Here is a 21520-nt window from a genome sequence, read left to right as displayed (position 1 = left end):
GAGTTGTTTGTGAAGCACAGGAAACTAATTCACCTGAATGGTTTAAGATGAAAAGCCAAACTGATACATAATGCTCAGTAAAGGAGCACTGGTCTTTGTTGGTGAAAATGTGCAGTCATCATTTACCAAGTCAGATAGCTACAACACAAGTTTGTTCAAGGCAAAACCATTATCTGAACACAGCCTTCTTTATCCACCTCAAGCACTTGACATTAACATCATACATTTTGCAGGTGTAAAATTAATTTTTAGCAAGAGATAAACAGCAAAACTGAGAAAAAAGGATGTTGAGAACTTAGGCAACAAAACAAGTCTCAACACCACCTTTAACTAGCAATCAAGGGTGCATCAGACTGACAGCTATTATGCCAATGTGGCTGCTGTTCAGAAGCACTAATCTCCACAAAAAGAAAATCTTTCGTGTTTCTGATGAGAAGCACGTATGGGAGTTAATTTCAGTATGTGATAACTTGATTGCTTTCAGATTATTTCTATAACAGCAAAAGCAATTTGTCCACTTTAAGGATTAAAAGGTGGCTAACTTGGTTATTCTACATACTTCAGTAACACATACCATGTGATGTTTATTAGATTTACTATGTCAAGGTCAACTAAAGATTTCTATTATGCTATTCTTTTCATCATCATAGGTTTTCTGATAAATCAGGCTTAAGGAATTGTTAAAGTACATATTAAAACACTCAATTTGCATTACAAATATGGCACAGCTGAAAAATCAAGCCACACATGTTTCTAAGTCTAATTTCTTCTTACCCTTCACAGATTTTCTTGACTCTATTTTTTAGCTGATCACCCTGGAAAAAAATAATAAACACGGACTTGTGCACGTAGTCTCCCTAGAACAGACAAAAACAGATGTGGTGTGAGACCAGAGTACTACACAGGAACTAGGTATTGTAGCAAACTACAATTCAGCCTCTTCTTTTTCCTCTTGCATGTACAAACATACAGGAAGTTGTAGCTGCACACAGAGTCAAAAAAATATCCTAAAACCCTGTCACAAAAAAATTCACTGTGAAAGGAACTTTCTCTGGGTCGCTTCAGTCTAATGCAGTGTTTCTCAACCTTTTTGATGCCATGGACTGGCTTACTGTCTTCCTAAACCGTACCAGGGACATCTCAGGGACTGGCAAGGAGGCTGCCACAGACCGGTTGTTGAGAAACACTGGTCTAGCGGTCTCTCCGTGCTGGAGCTAAGGGCTCTAAATGCCCTGTAAGCACGACATTAGTTTGCTTACCAGATCTATAAAGCCTACCCAAAAACAAACTGAAAAATCACAGGGAAATTAGAAGATTTTGTTGCTTATCTTTGGCTGCAGTTAGGTGTGTATCACTATCTCTTCCAACCAGCCCCACACTCTGGCATAAGGCAGCAAGGAAAAGAATGAATGGAAATAAGGTGATGTATGTGGTATATTTACTTAAAGGAATGCCCAGAGTCTAAAAACCTGGAATACTCCAGGGAGATCAACAGCACATTCTTTGTGCAGCTGTTTGGATTTAGATATCTAACTCCCCTTTCCTGCATTTGTTAAGAAGATGTTGTTCTACCTTACTTAGAAACATTAAGCTAAATATCCTAAGAATAATTACACTAGGTGTAACCTAATTGTCCAACACTTCCTTAAATTAAGGATACAGTTTCTCTGGCAGACAGTTGGTACTCAGTTCAGATACCAGCAATCAGTAGAGCAACACAGTAACCAAATTCATAGGGAAAATAGGAAGTAACAGTTGAATGATGTTTCAATCTTTGTTTCAGTGCAGCCCACAGCCCTTCTTTTTCTAATTCTTAACTGAAGCAGCTGCAGAGTTGCACAGTTTCCAGTGTTTGGGTACTATAGTGTGCCATTAACAAAATAAAATAAGCATCCCTCCTAGTCAGAATGCTTACCATTTAAATTGGAAGGAAGGCCAAAAGAACTAAGAGCTACTGTAAGATCTTGATGCTCACATTTGGTGACCATCTTTGAAAGATTGAAGGAAAGGTGTTTTTTTTTAAAATAGTGCATAAGACTCCAGATAAGTAACAGATTCTACACCCAGACTTCCAAACCAGTCATCACTACCACCCAAACAAGGCAAGAGACTTTCAACCTCTGCTGCAGATTGGAATAATACTTACATGGTACTGTAGATGGACACGACACTTTAAAAAAAAGGAGTCCCTACCCCAAAGAGGTTACAAGTGAAGGGTCTGATCCTGCAACTCTAGCACTAAGACAAGAGGAGATGACTAACACGGGGAGTCAGTAGGGAGGACCAAAATGAAGACAATACAGTCATGCATGTCACAAGAATTACACCTTATTTAAATCATAAAAGAACATGCAAGGTCAGTGATGACGAGTATTGCAGGTGAAAAACAATTCTGAACTCAGGTTACGTCAGGGAGAAACCACTTCTCAAGTAGAAATGCTTTTGGCTATGTACACACTGACGGCAGTCAGATCGATTGAGCAGCAGTGAAGACACGCTCAATCGATCCAGAAGTCGATCTATTAAAATCATCTCCAAAAAAAGCATAGCGCTGCACTGACATGAATGCATTCCCTGTTGGCGCAGCGCAATGGAGACGGCGCGCTAAGGGTAAGTTACAAAGTTGATGGGAGTTATGCAAGCTACTCTGCAGAGCTTGCGTAACTCCCGTCGATTGCCGCCAAATGTTGCAGCAGTGTAGACCTGCCCTCAGTCATTTCAGAACCTTATCCTGCAATAAACTCCATGCAAGTAGATGGAGTGAAGAGGCCCATCCTCACAAAGCTCATTGCAGGATCATGGCCTACATCTGCATGTCTATTTGTTACTCATTTGGGATCTCATAGTATTTTGCCTCCATGAAAAGCAATTCATTTTACCGTCACAGGATCCTCTAGAGGGTTTTCAATTTCAGCCTGACGCAGGAATACGTTCCCTCGACACACTCGCCACAACATGCGCTCAAAGGTTGGGATTCGCTCACGGTTGATCACACCAGCCACAAACCTGCATGAGGCGGAAAAACTGTGGATTAGGATGCTGCCCCTTGTAGTGCTGGGAGAGAACAGGCACACAGAGCACCTGGAGCTGCAAGAGGTTAACTGAAGGCTAGCTAATAAATCAAAGCTTAAAGCTACAAAATCCAGCTGATCTGTTTTCAGTTAGTTCTTTAATCATAATGAGAGAGACTTGCATGCACACAAAACAGCTGGAACATGTCAAAGGCAGTATTCCCCATTTCCTTTGAGAGCAAGCCTTACTGTCAGCAAATGACGTACCAAAAAAAGCTCTTTACAGTTTGAATGCATTCATTTCACCTTTAGTCATGAGACTTCCATGCCTGTTACTGTCCGTTTCACACCGCTCCTGGTAACTTCCATGCCAAGGACTGTACAAGGCTGGAATGGCAGCAACAGGCTACATTGCTCTCAAAGACCATAAGCATTTGCTTTAGAGGAGACCAAACTCCTAGGTCCAGATAAAGGGGTACTACAGCAGAAGCTTCCACATGTGTGTCATAGGTGAGCTGGAATCAACTAACGAAAAGATGCTATGCGCCTATTGACCAATGGAAGCTATGAATTTTCTGTATGTTTGAAAGTTAGGCACCAAATGCTTAAGGTATAGACTAGCGCTAATTTTCTGTGCTGGTATGCAAGACACCAGAGTGACTCTCTCCTTCGGCTTTCCCCCGGGGCTAGCAGGGGCTGGAAAGTTTGAAGATGCAGTGCAGGGAAGGACGGAGACCATTACTGGTTGATTTTGGATTGACATTAATAGGCTTACGGTCACAGTGTGGAGGTCCTCAGGGCTGCGTTTGAAGCACTAGGGCAGGGGAGGCCAACCCACAGCTCATGAGCCGCATGCGGCTCTTTGCTTCTCTGAATGCAGCGAGCCACACATGGCTCTTTGCATGCGGCTCTTTGATCTGAAGCAGCTAGGGAGGGGAAAGTGAAATCGACAATCTGCTGTGGAAATTTACGGATCAGTGGAGGAGGGTAAGAGCTATGGGGAAAGTGAAATTTACAAGCTGCCACTGAGGGATTACTACTAATTGTCCCCAGAGGGTAAGGGAGGAGGGGAGCTTGTGAATTGAGAAGTGAAATTGACAAGGTGCCACCAAAAAAGAGGGATCAGCGTGAATTGTCCGCAGAGGGTAAGGAAAATGTGGCTCTTAGCATTATCAACAGCTATTTTTTGGCTCTTTGCCTCTGACTGGTTGGCCACCCCTGCACTAGGGATCCCACATGGTGGGAGTGAACAGACAAAACAGAAGGTACAAAAGTTGCCATTACCCAAGTCGTAGAGGGGCACCTCTTCCCATCTCACTTGGCTCCAGGAGTGAAGAGGATTCCTCCAGCAGGTCTGGATCCGCCATCTGCTGATGATGCAATTCAGCCTGAATTCACAAATCAATTAATATCTAATGAAACTAGTTAGTGGCATGCAGGGAAGGAGGAACCAGGAGACAGTTTGCAGGAGGGGGAGGGAAAAAAAAACAAAAAAACAAACAAACAAAAAAAACCCCAAAGGACTCCCAAAAAAGGAAAATGAAACAACAGAGAGCAAGGATCACACAAGGAAGGAGAAAAACACGAGGTAAGCAGAATGGCTCAGCAAAGCTTCTGGGGAAAACAAAAACAAGATGCTTGTGGGATATATAATTCTGAAGATGGGTGGAAGTTAGATTTTACCTGAAGTTATGTTTCAAAGGAATGTTCTTAACTTTTTAAATATGGTGTTGAATGAGCCAACAAACTACCATCACTACTTTCTGAACTTAGGGAAAATGGATGAAGAGTTGTACAGATAAATATTCTTTCATGTACTGTACAACTACTTTGTTTTTGTGTATTTTCTATATATTTACCAGGGGCTATGCCTTTTTAAGTGGAACAGCAGTCATGATTCTTTCACTCTCTCAAATGCAGTCCACTCTGGACAGATTCAGAAGAATACTGCCCAGGCAAGATTTCTGTAGTAGACACAGCTGACTAAAACGAAGAAAGTTTGCACTTCTGCTACACCCAAGAACAACATGCTTTACAGGTCTTTGCACCTCGCAATGTTCTACTGATGATAACCTAGTCCCTTCACCTCTCAACACTAAGTGCAGATATTGAGTCAGTGGCAGAGCCAGTAATAAAACCTGAGTGTCCTGGCTGGCAGGTGCCTTTTCTATCGATGACACTAACTCTCCCTCCATAAACACACAATCCCTATAACCTGAAGAATGCATCTGAGAGAATGAATGCCTTTTTTCTCTTGGAAGATATTCAATACCTAGATAAATATATATGGTGGTGATGTACATAGATCTAATACCATCAACTGACTGTGTCAGTGCCACCAATTCAAAAGTAAGCACATGACTCATAGAAAGGGCACGACTCATACAAAGTGATCGGTCCATGTCTGATCTTTCAATACTTGTCCTCAAGGGAATCCTGCACAACACCTTCAAAAGACAAACCTGGGAACTTAACTTCATAACTCTGCTAGACACTCAAACCTCAGGGCCCTAACAGGGACACTACTTTATGGCTCATTACAACAATCTGTAAACACATCACACTGCCTGCTGCCCTTAATGGCTCTCTTCAAACCTTTTATGCATAACAATTGCCCACTTCATTTCAAGGAATCACCACTAACATTCATTATCCCTGCTGCTTGTCCCACCTTGTATTCAGCTCAAACATTCTGCTTCTCTCCTGAGACCTGAAAAAGTGCTCTGCATAGCTCGAAAACTTGTAACTTCCAGCAACAGAAGTTGACCTACCTTCTCGCATATATTAAAATGGATAACTAAATTACTTTCTATTTATTGTGACTAATTTACAGGCTGAAATTCCTGGGAACATAACTTGTAAATATTAGTGATTCAAATTAGGAAGGATGTTAATACCTCATCCTCTCACAGAGCATTAACACAATGCATCATTAGGGATTCTGTCCCAAAATTTCCACCCCTCCAGTTTGAAATGGGGAAAATGAAATGGAGGAATTAAGGAACTGCTCTGTGTCAGTAAGGACCAAATGCTACTCTGAGATGTGCATGGATTTCCCACTTATTTCAATGGGTACTCCCTGCACACATATGAAGGCAGAATTTTTCCCTAAAGATGTAAATTGTGTGTACGCTAGAGCCTTGTAAAAATGTCATCCAAGTTTACCAGCACAGGCACAAAATCCACCTGCCCATGTATTATCATAATGAAAAACCCTTGAAAGATACTTTACTTGCCAGTCAAAAAAGGCCATTTGTTCTGGCAGAGGAGAATTTTGCAAGGCTTACGTATTACACACAGGATACAGCTCACCTGCCTGCTCACGAACACTTACAGCTTCAGCTTACAAAAAGTAAAAATAAATGACAAGATTAAGGTAACCATTAGTGTACTTTCAAAGAGTGATAAAGAAATGTTTTCCCTTACAAGCCAATCCATTGCACCATCTTGGCATTCAACCCAAGCAAGAGTAAACTGCATGGGAACCTTAATGTTTCATAAAGGAACATAAAAAAAGACAGTGCCCCAAACCAACACACACACACAAGGACACCCACCAAACTGAATGACTTGAAATGACTTTTTAAAATTAAAATGGCAGAATTTCCTGATCTAATACATTGATGGAAAACTGGATCAATTCTACCAAAGGGGCGTGTATTGTATGTGTTAGTAAGATAATATTTACTGTTGCTAGATTTTGTAAGGTATGTGTTAAACTAGATTAGGCACATCTCATTTTTGCCAACACATTTTATACTTCAGAATATTTGTCAAGGGAGAAGGATAGTTTCTTGCTTAAATCACGTGTGGAAACAGCTCTAGAACTTGGCTATTAGCCAAGATGGTCAGGGATGCAACCCCATGCTTTGGTTGTCCATAAGCCTCCGACTGCCCAATGCTGGGACTTGAAGACTGGGATGGATCACTTGATAATTGCTGTTCTATTCACTCCCTTTGACGTGTCTGGCATTGGTCACTGTCAGAAGACAGGATAGAAGCTAAAGGGACCATTGGTCCAACCCAGTATGGCCATTCTTATGATCTTATGTCCTAACTTGCTTATTTGAGAGAGTTATTCTCATAGAAATTATGGTAGACCCCTTTGTCTGAGGCATTGGTCGAGCACAGAATACGGTGCTCTTCCTCCAGAGGGCTTACAATCTGAAAGTAAAAGAGTAAAACTAGGAAACAACAAAAGTATATATCTATGGAGTGAGAGGATAAGTGTGGCCTGGATATAAAGTGTTGTATGAGAGTTTTCCTTATTTCTTCCAAAACCCTCTAATGTTGGTGGCATCCCATGCCTTAGGGAGGGCACATCTTAGTAACAAATCAATCTTCTGGTGGGGTCATTTTTTACAACAAATGTTACTACAGAACATAACTGTAGCAGAACTATTCAGTCTGAATAGACTACTGGGAGTTTGTTAGGGAAAATGAGAGTTATTCAGACATGATGTAGGAAGATGGAGGACTGGCCAACCCATAAGGTCCCTTCTGATCATAATTTTTACCAGTTTATAGTGGAGTGTCACAGAGCATCAGAACTGGATTTTAGGAGAACTTTAACTTATTTTGAATAACATTCTGTTAAACACCCACCCCTACAACTTTCATATGTATATGACTATACAAATTAGAAAGGGGATGTGAATAACATCAAACAATCATTTAAAGCAACTTCTGAGCATCAGTCACATAGATTAGGAGTGCCTTAATTTCAAGGCCCTAATTTAGAAATTAGGTCACCCTCCTACTCTTGGTTAGGAAAGAAAATCAACTCTTGGGTGAGAAACAGCAAAAAGCCAGTTGTTCTGCTCTGCAAAGGTGTAAGTAGCACATACAATTCAAGCCCCTTCACTACCTTCATTTTCACAAGAACTGAAGGGGATTCGTTTCAACATTTAATTTATTAACCCAGAGTCCAGAGCAGTGTGACAGATGCAAAACAAATTAAAGCAAGCAGATGGTCAGAGGAGTTAGAGGAAAGGGAGACAGGGGACTGCATGCCATTAACCATTACTTTTCCAGTCTTCTTTAGGCTCTCATATTCTAGGATGCTTATGGTAAAGATTCAGAGAAATCTCTCCAGCTCATACTGCTCTTCATAAGCAAAGACAAGAAGACTGAGAAAAGGATCATCATTATCATCATCAATATAATTATGTATGCATGTTATGTAATGGACAAGAAATGGCTACACTGGAGACATCTTTTGTTCTTTTATGACTAACATATTCATTCTCCTTCTCCCTCTGCACACTCTAGAAAAACAATAAAAGTTGAATACAAAGTAAGGTCAATTGTGAGCCATTTCTTGTGTAACTAATTACTATGAGTAACTGATAATACACAGATTTAGTTACAGATGAAAAATGTCTTCAAGTGTTAAAGGCACTTTGCAAAGATGTTATTTGCAGTGAAGAAATAAACAGTAATTAATGATAATAGCTGAATTGCACAATCTTAAGAGTCAAGAAATCTTCCCAAAGGCAGATACACAGACTAGGTCCAGTGGTTGTGTTATGTAAAATTATGTAGACTGTAAACTGAAGTAGTTAACAGTCCTCAATGTAATACATTCAATGGAAGGTATGAGGATAAATCTTCATTGCGTTACCGTATTACAAATCTCAATTTGTTATTAATTTTCTGTAATCTATATGCTGCTGTGTAACATCTGCTACTCCAGTTGGTTGATAGAAGGAATAAATATTTATATTAATTTTGTCTGGTTGAGAAGGTGAACCTCATAGGAACACTTGTCATAAATGACTCTAAAATGGGTAGAATGACCCATGCTTCTGTTTCAACATTACATGGATTTTGATCTGATTACATTTAAATATGATGTTAACACTGTACCTGGAGAGGCGTTAGTTGGGTGTTTACTATAAATTTTGTTACTATAAGTACCCTGAAAAGAGGTGCATTAGTAATTATTTTATACCACACTGACTGAATATAGAAAATATAGACTAAGTGAAATTACAACAGGCAGGCAATAACCCTTATTACTTACTGCAGTCAAGCAGTAGATTATCAGGTTATCACTGTTTGCCTAAACAGACTCTCACAATGGAATCAGCAACTTGCAAATGGACATTCAACACTTGAAGACATCATACAGTTCCCAGCCCTTTGGCTGATTATAGCCAGTAGCACCCATGTTATCAACTATGATGCATGAGTGAATATGGGGGGACAACCTTAATGGTAACTTTTTTGTTCATATAAAACCCACGCCTGTGCCAGGGGAGGATAGTTAGATAGAGTGGGCAGGAGGCCAACTCTGCAGGATTATACACTTCATGCCTTTACAATCAGCAGGGCACAAAGCTCTTCAGAACTCCATGGCCAACTTTCTAGGCTGGCACAGAACACATCACATACTGGGCAAAATATTTCTCCTCCTCTCAAAAAGGTACATGGCCAATTTCCTCTCCTGAGAGAGAGTGAGACTGTAAGAGTCCTATATGTTTTAATATGACTTAAGGCATTTTGTAAAGATTAAGTCTCCTCTACCTGGGCTCTTTATCTGTAAGTCTCAGTTTTGCTTTGCTGCTCTACTCTGAAGGACAGCAGGGCAGCATTTCATTGTTCTGGAGAAAGTGCTTGCAATGCTGCTGTCAACCACTGATCAAAATGACCATGAACCAAAAGGGTCCAATTGTTAGGGATTTAAATGGTGGCTGTGCTCCTGAACTTGCCACTTAGCATTTTAGATCTTGATTAAAACCCCACTAACTTTGACAGGAGTCTTGCTATTAACTGCAATGAATCAGGCTCATAATGAGAAATCTTTCAATGGTTCTACATTGAAATTTTATTCATCGCTCATAACTGAGGATTTATGGGATTTACTTATGTACTTACACCAGGCAGAAAAATGCATATTGGAGGGGGAAACAGCCTAGTCTAGCAGTGAGGCTGTAGGTTTTTCAGAAGGCAGGAAATAATGATTTATTCAAAACTTGTCTCCACAATTAATTCTCTGTTCTTACTGGGAACACACGCAGTAAATATAAATAATTAGAAAATGTAAAACCATGATTGGCTGCATGTGTATTGCATGAAAAATGGAAAATAATTGAGAAACTTTCTTATATTAAAAAAAAGTATAAAAATGAGTCATTCAAAATAGCAACTGAAAAATAACACTGGAGAATAAAGATGGCCATTTGTGACAATAAACCACCAGCTGTTCAGTGCTAAATCCCCCGGATATTCTGACCTCATCAAAAAACTGTTGAGTTTTGCGCAGTATAAATTTTAATTCTGTCAGCTCTAGGAAGTTTCTCTTCAGAGCTTCCTGGTTTGTGTTGATCTCTTTAAGCTCATTTTCAATTTTCTCAAAGTTTGCCTGGGGAAGAAAAGGAGAGGGGAAAAATGTAAAGTGAACTAAAAATAAATCCTACTTTGCCCTAATTAACCCCACAGTTCTAAGTGTGCTGTGGAAGATCTTTTCCTAACTATATTCATGTTACACACAATTACTAGATGTTACCTGCATCCTGGGGCACCCAGAGCTGCTCTGGATTTCTGTGGTTTTCTCCACAGTACATCTTAAAACATTAGCATCTGATTATAATAATGCTACTCTATATAAAGATTAATAATTAGGTTCTTTATAGATTATGGAAGCCTTCCATAAACTCCTCAAACGCAGTATAAACAGGTGCAACCCGAGCCATTTTAGAGGAGTTGAAACCAGTTTACGCGAATTCTAAATTCTGTCCTTCATTCTTAAAAATAAGGATTAATTTGCATCTTATACATACATACACTGAAGTTACAGCAAACTATGCAAACACCACAATATTTATGGGCCAGATCCTCAGCTGGTGTAAATCGGTGCAGCTACACTGACATCAATAGAGTGCTGTTCAATGAAATTGGCTGGGGATCTGGCCCTGTATGTTCTTACTACTAAATTCCAAAGAACCCAGTGATTGAGGTTAATTAACACGAGTTCTGCTATCTAGCCTCAGATACTAATTTAGCCTTAGTGAAACACTGTTACCTCTAAATCAATCATGTCACGTGGAAAAGGCACCTCTGGGTTCTCACCGGTGTCCAGGATCGGGATGTTCGCTTTTTTAATCTCCTTCTCAACAAACCCTAAAGACAGAAAATGCTTCATGATAAGAATCACCATGAGAAACAAAAGCAAGAAACTACAACTTCAGTCTCTTTCCATCTTAACCTTCCCCATCACATAATCTGACCAGAAGCCACATATGCTGCCCCCACAACCTATCCATCATATCAGGCAGAACTCTATCCGAATACAGCTCATTGGCTGCTTTAAAAGATCTGCAAGTTCTCTTCTCCACAGGAAACAAATCTTTCCAAAAGCAGCCTAGCCCACTGGAAAACAACCGTTACCTTACTACCCATACAACACTTAGCTGTGGCACATTATTTCAAATGTTTAGCCTGCTTTCTTGCCTAGAAACTACAGGAGCTCAGATAGAATTAGAAGCGTTCATCAAAATAAAGCGACGACATACTGAGTTTCCGGTCCATCTCTTCACACCTCCTGACTTCGTTCACAAATTTCCGCTGGAACACATTCACATCAGGGTTCAGCTGCAAACAGAAACACACATTTCCACAGAAATGTTTAAATGTGAAGGATCGTGATTACCAGTTTAGCAGGGTCGCATGTTGTTGGGGGAGGGGTTGTTTTGTTTTTAAAGAATGATGCAAGGAAAGTGCAGAGCAGATCTGATCGTTGTGCAGCGTGGTCTACTTTACTGATAATTAACTAGCTGGAATCCATACACGTGCCTGCTGCACAAGCAGACACTGACAGAGCAAAGATTAACTATGACACACGACCATACAAAAAGCAGCCATGGTTTGTCAGGTTTTACAGACCCAGGAAAGCAGCCACTTACATCACGAAACTGAACTTTTCCAAGCTCTCCTAACTCGCTGACACAACAGTATGCAGCTTCAGACTGGAGGAAAAGCTGGGCAAGGGTCATCTCCTCGCTTCGGAAAAGCTCCCCCATGGTGAAAGGAAAGTGCCGGTCAGACTAGGAGTGGAATTTTAACCCTAAAATACAAAGGGAGTAAGGCTGAGAATGTGCAGCAGAGTCTGAATCCCACATTCCCCCCTATACAGGCACATCTGTGAAAGGACAATTTGTCTCACTCACCCCTCTAGTCAGAGAAGAAAAGGAGTGAAATGGATGGCAAATTCTAGTTCTCTGGATCAATTCTACACACTGCATGCAAATATTATGCTTTAAAAATAATACAAGAGGAAGTGAGGATTCTTTCATAAGATGCTTGAAAGGTTAACTAGTTTTTTTGTCATCTTCTGATGAAAGGCTATTTCATAACTTTCTAGGGAAACACGCCTTGGTGAATCATAATAGATGCTACTCATTGACTTGTGGTACAAGGGAGGGGAAACCTGCCACCTCACATGAACTGCAAAGCACCACAAACAATTCCTTCTTCTTCAGCAGCCTAAGAACTCTGCTCTTCCAGAGTGGTCTCTTTCTGCTCTAAGCCTTGCACTTAGAAGTGCAGCTCTCAGAAACAAGCCAATTTACATGGTATCTAAAAGCTGAAGGCTGCCCACTGAAATGTCACCCTGGAAGCAGCTGACTGTCAGCTGACAGCATGCCTGAATGAGCAGGGAAGAGCTCTCCCATGAATAGAAGAGTATTAGCATCACACAACACCAGTGCAGTTCAGAAAATCCAGCACACTGTGTATTGAATTGCAGTGCATCACTGCTAGGGGCAGAGAACACATCCTTCTGCCCTTCATTCAGCTGCTATATTTTATAGCAATTCCCATCCCATCCCACCTTAAATCTACAGCCTACTGGGAGGCCTGTCACATAATCCTCACAAGCAGGGGAGTGCTTCATTCAAGGCGATTTTAAAACAGAAGAAATGCCTCCCAAGAGAAGCCGGTGCTATCTGTGGTCCTGAATTTGTATTGGCTCAAATGAGCTGAAGCCATCAGACCGAACTCGAAATGAACGACACTTGATTTCAGGTCCAGCCACCCTAATTCCTGACTTCCTATTGCGGAGAGGAATCAGGCGCCGTGTGCGGCCATAGGGCTGGTTTCTCGCTATCTTATCTAGACCCAGCGGCTGTGTGAACAGGAGGCTGTAGCTCAACACCCACCGGAAGGGCGGTGTGTGCCATTTTTACATCCACAGACCCGCACGCCTGGAAACGGCCGCGGTGACTTGTTCGCCTCTGGGTTTCTGCAGAACAGGTGTTTTTACACGGAGAGCTGTGCCGTCTAGCGCCGGTACCAGCCGTGCAGTTACACAACATGCATCCCTAGCTACACAACACTACACAACACACACACCCCCGCACCAGCAACACAACACACCACAACACACACAACACACACACACCAGCACGGCACGAACACCGACGCGCGCAGCCTGTTTACACATTCACGGCACCTGCAGCTGCGCCCCGGGAGGATGCGCAAAAAGATGGAGCCTGAGCGGCTTTCGGGCCGGGCCGGGCCGGGCCTGCCGCCGGGGGGTGGGGGGGGCGCTTCGGGGACACCTAACGCAATACGCGGGGAGCCTGCGCCCACAGCCGGGCGGGGGGCTCGTTAAGGCACGGCCCCCCCGCCCAGCAGGGCGGACCGGAGATCGAGCGGGGGGAGGGGCAGTCTGAGGGCTGGGCTCCCACCACCGCCGGGGCTCCCCCACCCCCAGCCTCGCCCAGGGGACCCGCCCGCCAAGCGCCCTGCAGAGCGAGAGCGGGATCGCCGCTGCCCCTTGCCCCGGGGGTAACGCCCCCCCCTTACCTGCGGCCCACCGCCTCCAGCCCCTACGGCAGCCGCCGCAGTATCAGCTGAGCCGCCCCGGCCCCCGTCCCTGACGTCACCGCGCACGCGGACGTCGTCCCCGCCCCGCCGCAGTGCCGGATGACCCGGATCACGCGGGGGCGTCTCCTAGCAACGGCCCGGCGGCCATATTGTTTCCCTTCGGCCGGTTGGGGCCCAGCGTCCGGAAGTGCCCGAAGCGGGGGCGGGGGCTGTAGGTGTGGGGCGGTGCGCGGGGCAGAGGCAGGGGGAGCCCCGGCCCCCTGCTCACTCGTCGTGGGGTCCCGGCCGGTGTCACCAGGCACACCTGACGTCACAGTGTGATCTGATGACGTCACAGCACAACCTGTGATGTCACCATGGAAAACAGGGATGGCTTGATGCGATGTGATGACGTCATGACGGGGCATGTCGTGTACTTCAGCATATTGCAGCTTGCACCCGAATGTGGGTGCATCGGGGAGCGTTGTCACATTCCATACTGCACCACCATACAACACCACACTGACACATCATCACAGCACTGCCATACAACACCACACTGACACATCATCACACCACCATACAACACCACACTGACACATCATCACAGCACTGCCATACAACACCACACTGACACATCACCATGTCACACCACACTGACACATCACCATGTCGCAGCACCGTACAACACCACACTGAACATCATCACAGCACCGCCGTACAACACCACACTGACACATCATCACAGCACCGCCGTACAACACCACACTGACACATCACCGTGTAGCACCACCATACCACACCACCCTGACACATCACCATGTCACAGCACCGTACAACACCACACTGACACATCACCATGTCACAGCACCGCCGTACAACACCACACTGACATATCACCGTGTAGCACCACCATACCACACCACCCTGACACATCACCATGTCGCAGCACCGTACAACACCACACTGACACATCACCATGTCACGCCACTGTATAACATCACACTGACACATCATCACAGCCCCGCCATCCACGATGGCTGCGGGGTGCTGGTTCGTTGTGAAAGCAGCAGGTCTGTGGCTCAGCACCAGATCGACTGCTGGCATCCCTGGCCTTGTGGTCTGCCTGCCACCGTTCCTTCCCTTTCATGCAGCTCCCCTGCTGATCCTTGTCATACCTGTCGCCTGTATCCCGTGCAATCTTTTTGTAGATGTCCACTTTTCTACAGCTGGTCCGTAGCTGTGCCAGCACTGCTTCTTCTCCCCCCAGGCCCAGGAGATCTAATCCCTCCTGTCTGCTCCAGACAGTGCATAGTCAATAGGACAGTTGCACACAGGGAGAGCAGCTAGGTGTGCTTGGCAAGGGCAATCAGGAAAAGGCGTTTCAAACATATACAGGGCTTTTAAAATGCAGGGAAGACTTTGGAGCTCTGGCTCTTGGGTGATGGTGTTCACAACTGTGACCAGAGCAGTCACTGTCGGGGATTGTGGGACACCTGCTGGAGGCCTGTGAGGGTCGACATACCTCATGCAGTGTCTACACTCGCACTGCATCCCTGCCCTGGGGACGTGGTCTTCCTGTGTCACCACAACGGGTACTTATGGCGGCCGGAGCCAAGTTTGAGTGTAGACACGTGCACAAATAGGTTGACGCAAGGCTACTTACATCAACCTAATGTTGTAGCATAGACCAGGCCTAACAGTTTCCCCGATTTAGTCCCCTCCTCCAGCTGCTTCTCACCACTAGCCAAGGAGGTCAGGACTCCTTTCAATTTTATGATGAGCTAAAAGGAAATACTCCCACCTACGCCCTAAATACAGCACTGCATAAGCAGCCAGGTATGCTGCTGGGATTGGGGGGGCAATAGGTCACCTCCCTCCTCAGCGTTAGGTTCTGCAGCAGATATACACTAGAGAGATGAAGCAATGATCCAACCAGGAGTGGAAAATCTAATCCTGGGTAAATATTGGTAATTACTTTTGCTTGTATTTTGTCCCTTAACCTTTTCTAAGGCTGATTGTTCCACTAAGATCCACTGAGGAAGTAAAATGCCCCAGCCCATTTGACTGACACCAGAATAGCGCAGCGACTTCATACTCTCTAGGTCTGCTTGTCTTGCCGCTCACCGTGGTATCACACAGGAGTCATTCTGCTGAAGTCAATGGAGCCACACTGGTGACAGTGAGAGGAGAATCAGTCTCTTTGCTGTGACTCCATGCGATCAGAAGGGAGTGCGTTTCAGTGCAGACCCAATGCCACCCAGCAACAGCCGGATTGATCTCCACATGTAGCTTTGCATAATGTGCAAATCTGATGTACAAGAAACCTCCCTCCAAGTAAGAGTTCATAATTTCCTCTGCTGTTAGATTGTTAAATGGAAACATGATTTCCTAGGAAGGAAGCCACACCTCACAAATGAAATGAACTTAGCTAAAATACACTTCACTGCTAAGTACGTTTCATGTTTATTGACAGTGTCTTTTGGTAAATATTGGATCTTTATTCCAGTTAAAGAATTTAAAGAGGGGCTCTTGTGCTGTGGAAAATATGTCAGATCTAATAATGGATTTGTTGACTCTTGCTTTTAATTCATGCTAACTGTCACAGAAAGTAACTGATTCCAGTGGATGAATTTGGTGCACACTTCATCCTGAAGTAATTCACAAAATATGCTCAGCGCTACTTCTATGCAGCCACCTCTGGGGAGGAAAACACTAGTTGCCACATTCTGTAACAGTAGGGATAGAAAGGAACATAGGCAGCTGTGGGGAAGTCATGTATTACTGGAGGCTGGAAAGGTGTAACACACAGAAGGCACCCCTACTGTACACCAACATCAATATATGCAGCACAGAAATAATGTGGTACAGATTCAGCAGACGTGATGGGATATATTACCTCCTCGAAGCTGTTTCCTGACTCCAGAAAGAAATACTGGAGCAAAATCCAGCTTCCCTCGTTAGAGTTTAGTGCCAAGATACCAGATCAGTCCTTGCCCATTTTCCTGTGCTTGTATTTGACTCTGTTTGAGAGCCTTGGGTACATTGTATCCCCTTGTTTTGCCTCAGTTTGCACCCATATGATACAGTCTCTCCACTTCTAATTTTTCAAAAATACCTTGTTTTTAAAATCACCTGTCCATGTTCTGCACAGCAAAAAGGAGTTGTACATCTCCCTGCACAGCCTGTCAGGGGATGCCTAACACAGTGGAGGGGATACAGATTATTATCATTATGTATTATCTGTATTATTATGTATTATCATGGACCAGGACCCCCGGTGCTAGGAGCTGTACACACACAGAACAAAATGATGATTCCTGCCCAAGGAGCTGACAATCTAAGTGTGAAACAAAAGGCAACAGACGGGTGCAAACAGACAGCTATGGGAGCAGAAGGAAACAGTGAGATAATCTTGGTCAGCATGAGAGGCAGTGCTCTTATCCCCAACCTAACAAACACAGCATATGAGTGAGACTGGGGCCTCCTTTTACAGAAACGGCTGGAGCAAGGCTCTATTTTTCATTATGTATCTGGCATAATACTTCAATTTGCCCTGAGAAGGACCCATTTGTTTAAAAATGAGCTCACTGCTGTTGAAATGCACCACACTGCTGGCACCCCGGCGACCGGACTGCATGTTTCCCTGGAACAGAGACAGCATGAGCAACTGTAGAAAAAGACTAGGTTCCTTCCACCACCCATTACTGCCTGCCAGTTTACCTCCCCATTCCCCTCCTGATCTGGAGACTCTCCTAGGGTAGAAAGGGTCATTTATTCCCCACTGCCCAGCCAGTCCTTGGCCTGTTTACTTGCCCTACCAACAAGAGGGTCAAACAAGCCAATTGCAGTCTGCTAAGAACTAAGCTGAGAACATTGCCATCAGCTGCTGTTTGTGAAATGAAGGAACTTCTTGCTGAGCAGAGTTCACTTTTTTCACAGGAACTTTCGTGGACTGAACTGGAAGCAAACGGCTCATGTCACTGTCCTTCGCTGGTCCATTCATGATCGGTGGCAGTTTTTCTGAAGCTGAGACACATTTTCTTTTGTTTGGATCCAGTCTCCTATCTCCCTATAAAGAAGCTGATACCGCTGCCATAAAATTAACAGGTTGGATATAGAGAGAATCTGTCAAATCCAGTGAGATATGGAAACTGCAGAGCACAAATTCGGACTGTAACATAACAAGAACAATGGTATATTTGAGTTAAAATGTCAAGGGACATTCAGGTCCAAAAGGGGCAGACTCAGTTTGCCACCTAGTGGGCCATCCTGCTATGTCACTCTGAGCGGAAGCAGGGGCTGTGTTCCAGTGAATCTGAGTGTAGACAGCTATTCATCACATTTCAGCTCACAGGGGTGTGACAGCCCCATGCAGAACACGTTTAGAACATCCCACTTAGCCTGTTGTAGAAAATAGCCAGATCAAAAATATAGTGCTATACCTGTATCTTCTCTAGATCCTTCCACCCAGCTTTACAAGTTCAACCCCCTGTAGTTTGGTGGTGTTATTCCCAAATTACAGACAGGAAAACTGAGGCACAGAAAGGAGATGTCATTTGGCCAAAGTCACACAGTGAATTAATAGCAGAACTATAAAGAGACCAAAGATCTGCTGACTTCCTGTGCCGTGTGTTCGCCACCATGCCACGCATCCTAGAGAGCTGCTCTGAACCGGATCCCATGTGAAGAACAGCTGCAGAGCCGCAGTGTGTCCTGGCTGAAATGAATTCTGTGTGTCTGTGCGCGTGTGCATGTAGCACTGACTCATCAGCTGCAAGCACTGGAAATGGGTTTTTTAAATCCTCGAGGGAAAAAAACCCAGTTCCCTGAGAAACACCAGTGTATACAAAACTAGCCTATTTTTAGCTTGGGACATAAAAAGTGTGTTGTGGGCTTCAGCCGACTCTAAATCAATATCATGGTGTGGGGCCAACAGCATTACCAAGCAAGGCTGTCACATGAGAGGGAACCCGGGGGCCCTGAAGTGCTGCTGGTTGCCATAGATATCCTTGTGGATGGTGGGTTCCCCCGCTTGCCTGTTATGACACAACTAAGACTGTCTTAAGGCGGGTTACGAAAACAACCGAATGTAACACTGAGTCTGTTGTTTGCCACCCTGTGGCCAAACACAAGCATGACAGAGAAGCCAAGCTGAGAGGGCATCCCTACAATCCAGTGCTGAGAGGAGATTCAAACTGTGACCCTCAAGGTCTGGCGGCAGGGCAGCACTTCTCCCAGCTGAGCCTGAAAACAGCTCCTCCTGGCCAAGCATTCCAGCTGTTGCAGCTGGGGGTTGCTTCCCTTGGCTGAGCCAGTAGGACTAATGGTGAGCTGCTCTCAGCTGGGAGTCATTCCATGCACGTCCTAAACCTTCCTCCTTCACGTCTGCCCATGCAGGTGCCTCTTGGCTGGAACAGGCATTCTTCAGGAACTGCCTCGAACATCCCACCAACGTGATCTTCTATGGCACTAAGCTGCAGACAACCCTCAAGGCCATAAACAAATGCCAAGGCAATGAATTGGCTGTGAACTGCTTCTGATGAATATTTCAATGGAAAACTCCTCGGGACAGGGACTGCTCCTCCTCTGCCTGCAGCACAGCGATGAGCATGGTATCAGTGCAATGTAATTCACCCTCACCACTCATACACAGCGCTGTGAGATGTAGAGCCGCACTATCTTCCCCCTGGGCATTGCCTTCAGCATGTGCAGAGAGCACGGACTGCACTTAAACAGCTCGTAACAAGATTTCACTGATGAACTGGGGCCTGCAGAACTGAGCTGGGCGGCCTCTCTTCAAAACAGTGCTAAAATTGCTAAAACAGTGCCTGACATAGACCTGGAAAGAAACACTAACTTTCCAGTCTGAGTTCCTGTACTTCGATGTGCAGTTGTTTCAGCCGTCCTTTAATGTACACAGCTGTGCTCAGAAGGGGCTTATTTCTGTCTAGCAGCTTCCCGAGCAGTTTACAGAAGGGTTTTGTTTTTTCCTCTCGGACAGATTCCTTGGAGTTTTGCACAGAATGCCTTTGAACGTATGGTAAAGAAGAGGCTGTTGGAGTTTTGGAGCTTCACATTCCTCAGTGATCCGTGCCTGTGCGTGCATGCAAAAGCCATCGCCTCCCCCTGCTCCAACTATTTTAATCATTTCAAAAAGGGTGGGTCATCAGGCATTTGGCAGTGGCTCCTTTTATATAGCTAAGGTGGAGTCAGCCAATGGCCTGCAAGCCTGGAAAATTTTGCTGGGCAGTTTCACTGGACAGCGTTGCAGAGCTGTGCCATTTGAATTGAAGCGCACACACACACACACACACTCACACACACACACACACATCCACGCACTGTGCTCTCTGTTTCTGGCTTGCCTCCCAGCACAGAGAGTTTAGCGAGGGCTCGGGTTCAGTTTTTTTCTTCTCACTCTCCTAGCTGCAGCGACGGCTTCTCCAGGCTCTGCCAGTCGGGACACCCAGTCAGTCATGGCAGACACCCCTTTGCAAATCATTGAACAGCCAGCTCCCTCTGAGGCCTCTGAGGAGCAAGTGGCAGAGGACCCCATTAAATCAGACCAGATCAATGGCGTGATGGTGCTGACCCTGCTGGACAAGATCATCGGGGCAGTGGATCAGATCCAGTTGACCCAAACTCAGCTGGAGGAGAGGCAGCAAGAGATGGATAGTGCAGTGACCAGCATCCAGGGTGAACTGACCAAACTCACCAAAGCACACACCACCACCAGCAACACCGTGAACAAGATGCTGGAGAAAGTGCGCAAGGTGAGCGTCAACGTGAAAACCGTCCGGCAGAACCTGGAGAAGCAAGCTGGGCAGATCAAGAAGCTGGAGGTCAACGAGGCGGAGCTGTTGAAGCGAAGGAACTTCAAAGTCATGATCTACCAGGTAAGGAGACCTCCTGCAGCTCTCTAGGCACCATCAGCGTGCATTTTCAGTGCTAACAGTAGTGTCCTGATGGGCGTGAATGATGGCGCATTGCCCTCATATGGCTCCTCTGGACTCATCTACCATACGTTGCTGAAGTGTGCCAGAAATAGGGCGTTCAGAGCCTCACATCATTGGTTTCATCATGGGACAGGAGGGTGAACATAATAATGTCTTGCATGCGCAGGAAAATTAGCACAGGAGATTTCATAAAGATGGGTAGACTGGCCTCAAGCCCCCGCCGCAAACGCCCCACTGCACAAGATCAGCAGGATCTGATTACCTAGCAGAGCCTGCTCTTTAAGTAAAGGAAGAACAAAAATGTACTGGAAACGGGACAGGGATATTTTAAATGGGTCGTTTCAGGCAGAGGATTTGCTATTAGGGATGAAGTGCTTAGTGCGACAAGCAGCAGTGATGCAGACTCAGGTTTATAATATGCATCCTACAGCAGTAACATGGATCAATAACTCCAGAGCCATGTTTAACCTCCCTCTTACAGGGGACGTCGTGGAAACATTAAACAGAAAATACGGTACAGTCCATTGAGTTCATTAGCTCCCCCTTTTCCAAAGCCCTGGATCTGCCTTTGCCATCTTGCTTGTAAAATTAAATGTGATCCAGTGTGTGTTACAGACTCCTTCAACTGTGACCTGCAGGTCTTGAGCGTGCCAGTCGCTCAGTTTCAGTAACCAGCGGCTTTGCTCTGCTGACGGCTCAGCACCCCTCTAAGAACTCGACTTGCCTTTAATCTTTTAACAT

At 44.8% G+C, this 21520-nt stretch overlaps 2 protein-coding genes across 9 annotated transcripts in view; one reads left to right on the top strand and one right to left on the bottom strand.

Moving 5' to 3' along the window:
- The window catches only part of ATP6V0A1 (ATPase H+ transporting V0 subunit a1), a 45999-nt gene extending 32110 nt beyond the window's left edge, over nucleotides 1–13889 (bottom strand). For 5 of the 8 annotated variants that reach the window (XM_067541359.1, XM_067541360.1, XM_067541363.1 and 2 more), the window contains exons 1-8: nucleotides 13821–13889; nucleotides 11918–12078; nucleotides 11528–11606; nucleotides 11038–11135; nucleotides 10249–10377; nucleotides 4296–4378; nucleotides 2880–3006; nucleotides 775–857 (exon numbers count right to left, since the gene is read on the bottom strand). In XM_067541359.1, the coding sequence (XP_067397460.1) occupies nucleotides 775–857; nucleotides 2880–3006; nucleotides 4296–4378; nucleotides 10249–10377; nucleotides 11038–11135; nucleotides 11528–11606; nucleotides 11918–12034 (716 nt within the window). In that variant the 5' untranslated portion in view covers nucleotides 12035–12078; nucleotides 13821–13889. Of the gene's footprint in view, nucleotides 1–774; nucleotides 858–2879; nucleotides 3007–4295; nucleotides 4400–10248; nucleotides 10378–11037; nucleotides 11136–11527; nucleotides 11607–11917; nucleotides 12079–13820 lie in introns of all 8 variants that reach the window. The other 3 variants (XM_067541364.1, XM_067541358.1, XM_067541362.1) reach the window with 1 other exon arrangement.
- Nucleotides 13890–20126: 6237 nt separating this feature from the next.
- Nucleotides 20127–21520, top strand: part of CAVIN1 (caveolae associated protein 1) — a 28117-nt gene continuing 26723 nt past the window's right edge. The window contains exon 1 of the mRNA XM_067541355.1: nucleotides 20127–20719. Coding sequence (XP_067397456.1) covers nucleotides 20300–20719 — 420 coding nt within the window. The 5' untranslated portion in view covers nucleotides 20127–20299. The remainder of the gene's footprint in view (nucleotides 20720–21520) is intronic.

Source organism: Emydura macquarii, unplaced genomic scaffold (assembly GCF_026122565.2).
Source record: "Emydura macquarii macquarii isolate MOO-44397 ecotype Brisbane River unplaced genomic scaffold, CSIRO-AGI_Emac_v2 contig_629, whole genome shotgun sequence".
Lineage (NCBI taxonomy): Eukaryota > Metazoa > Chordata > Testudines > Chelidae > Emydura > Emydura macquarii.
This window is presented reverse-complemented; position numbering and strand designations above follow the sequence as displayed.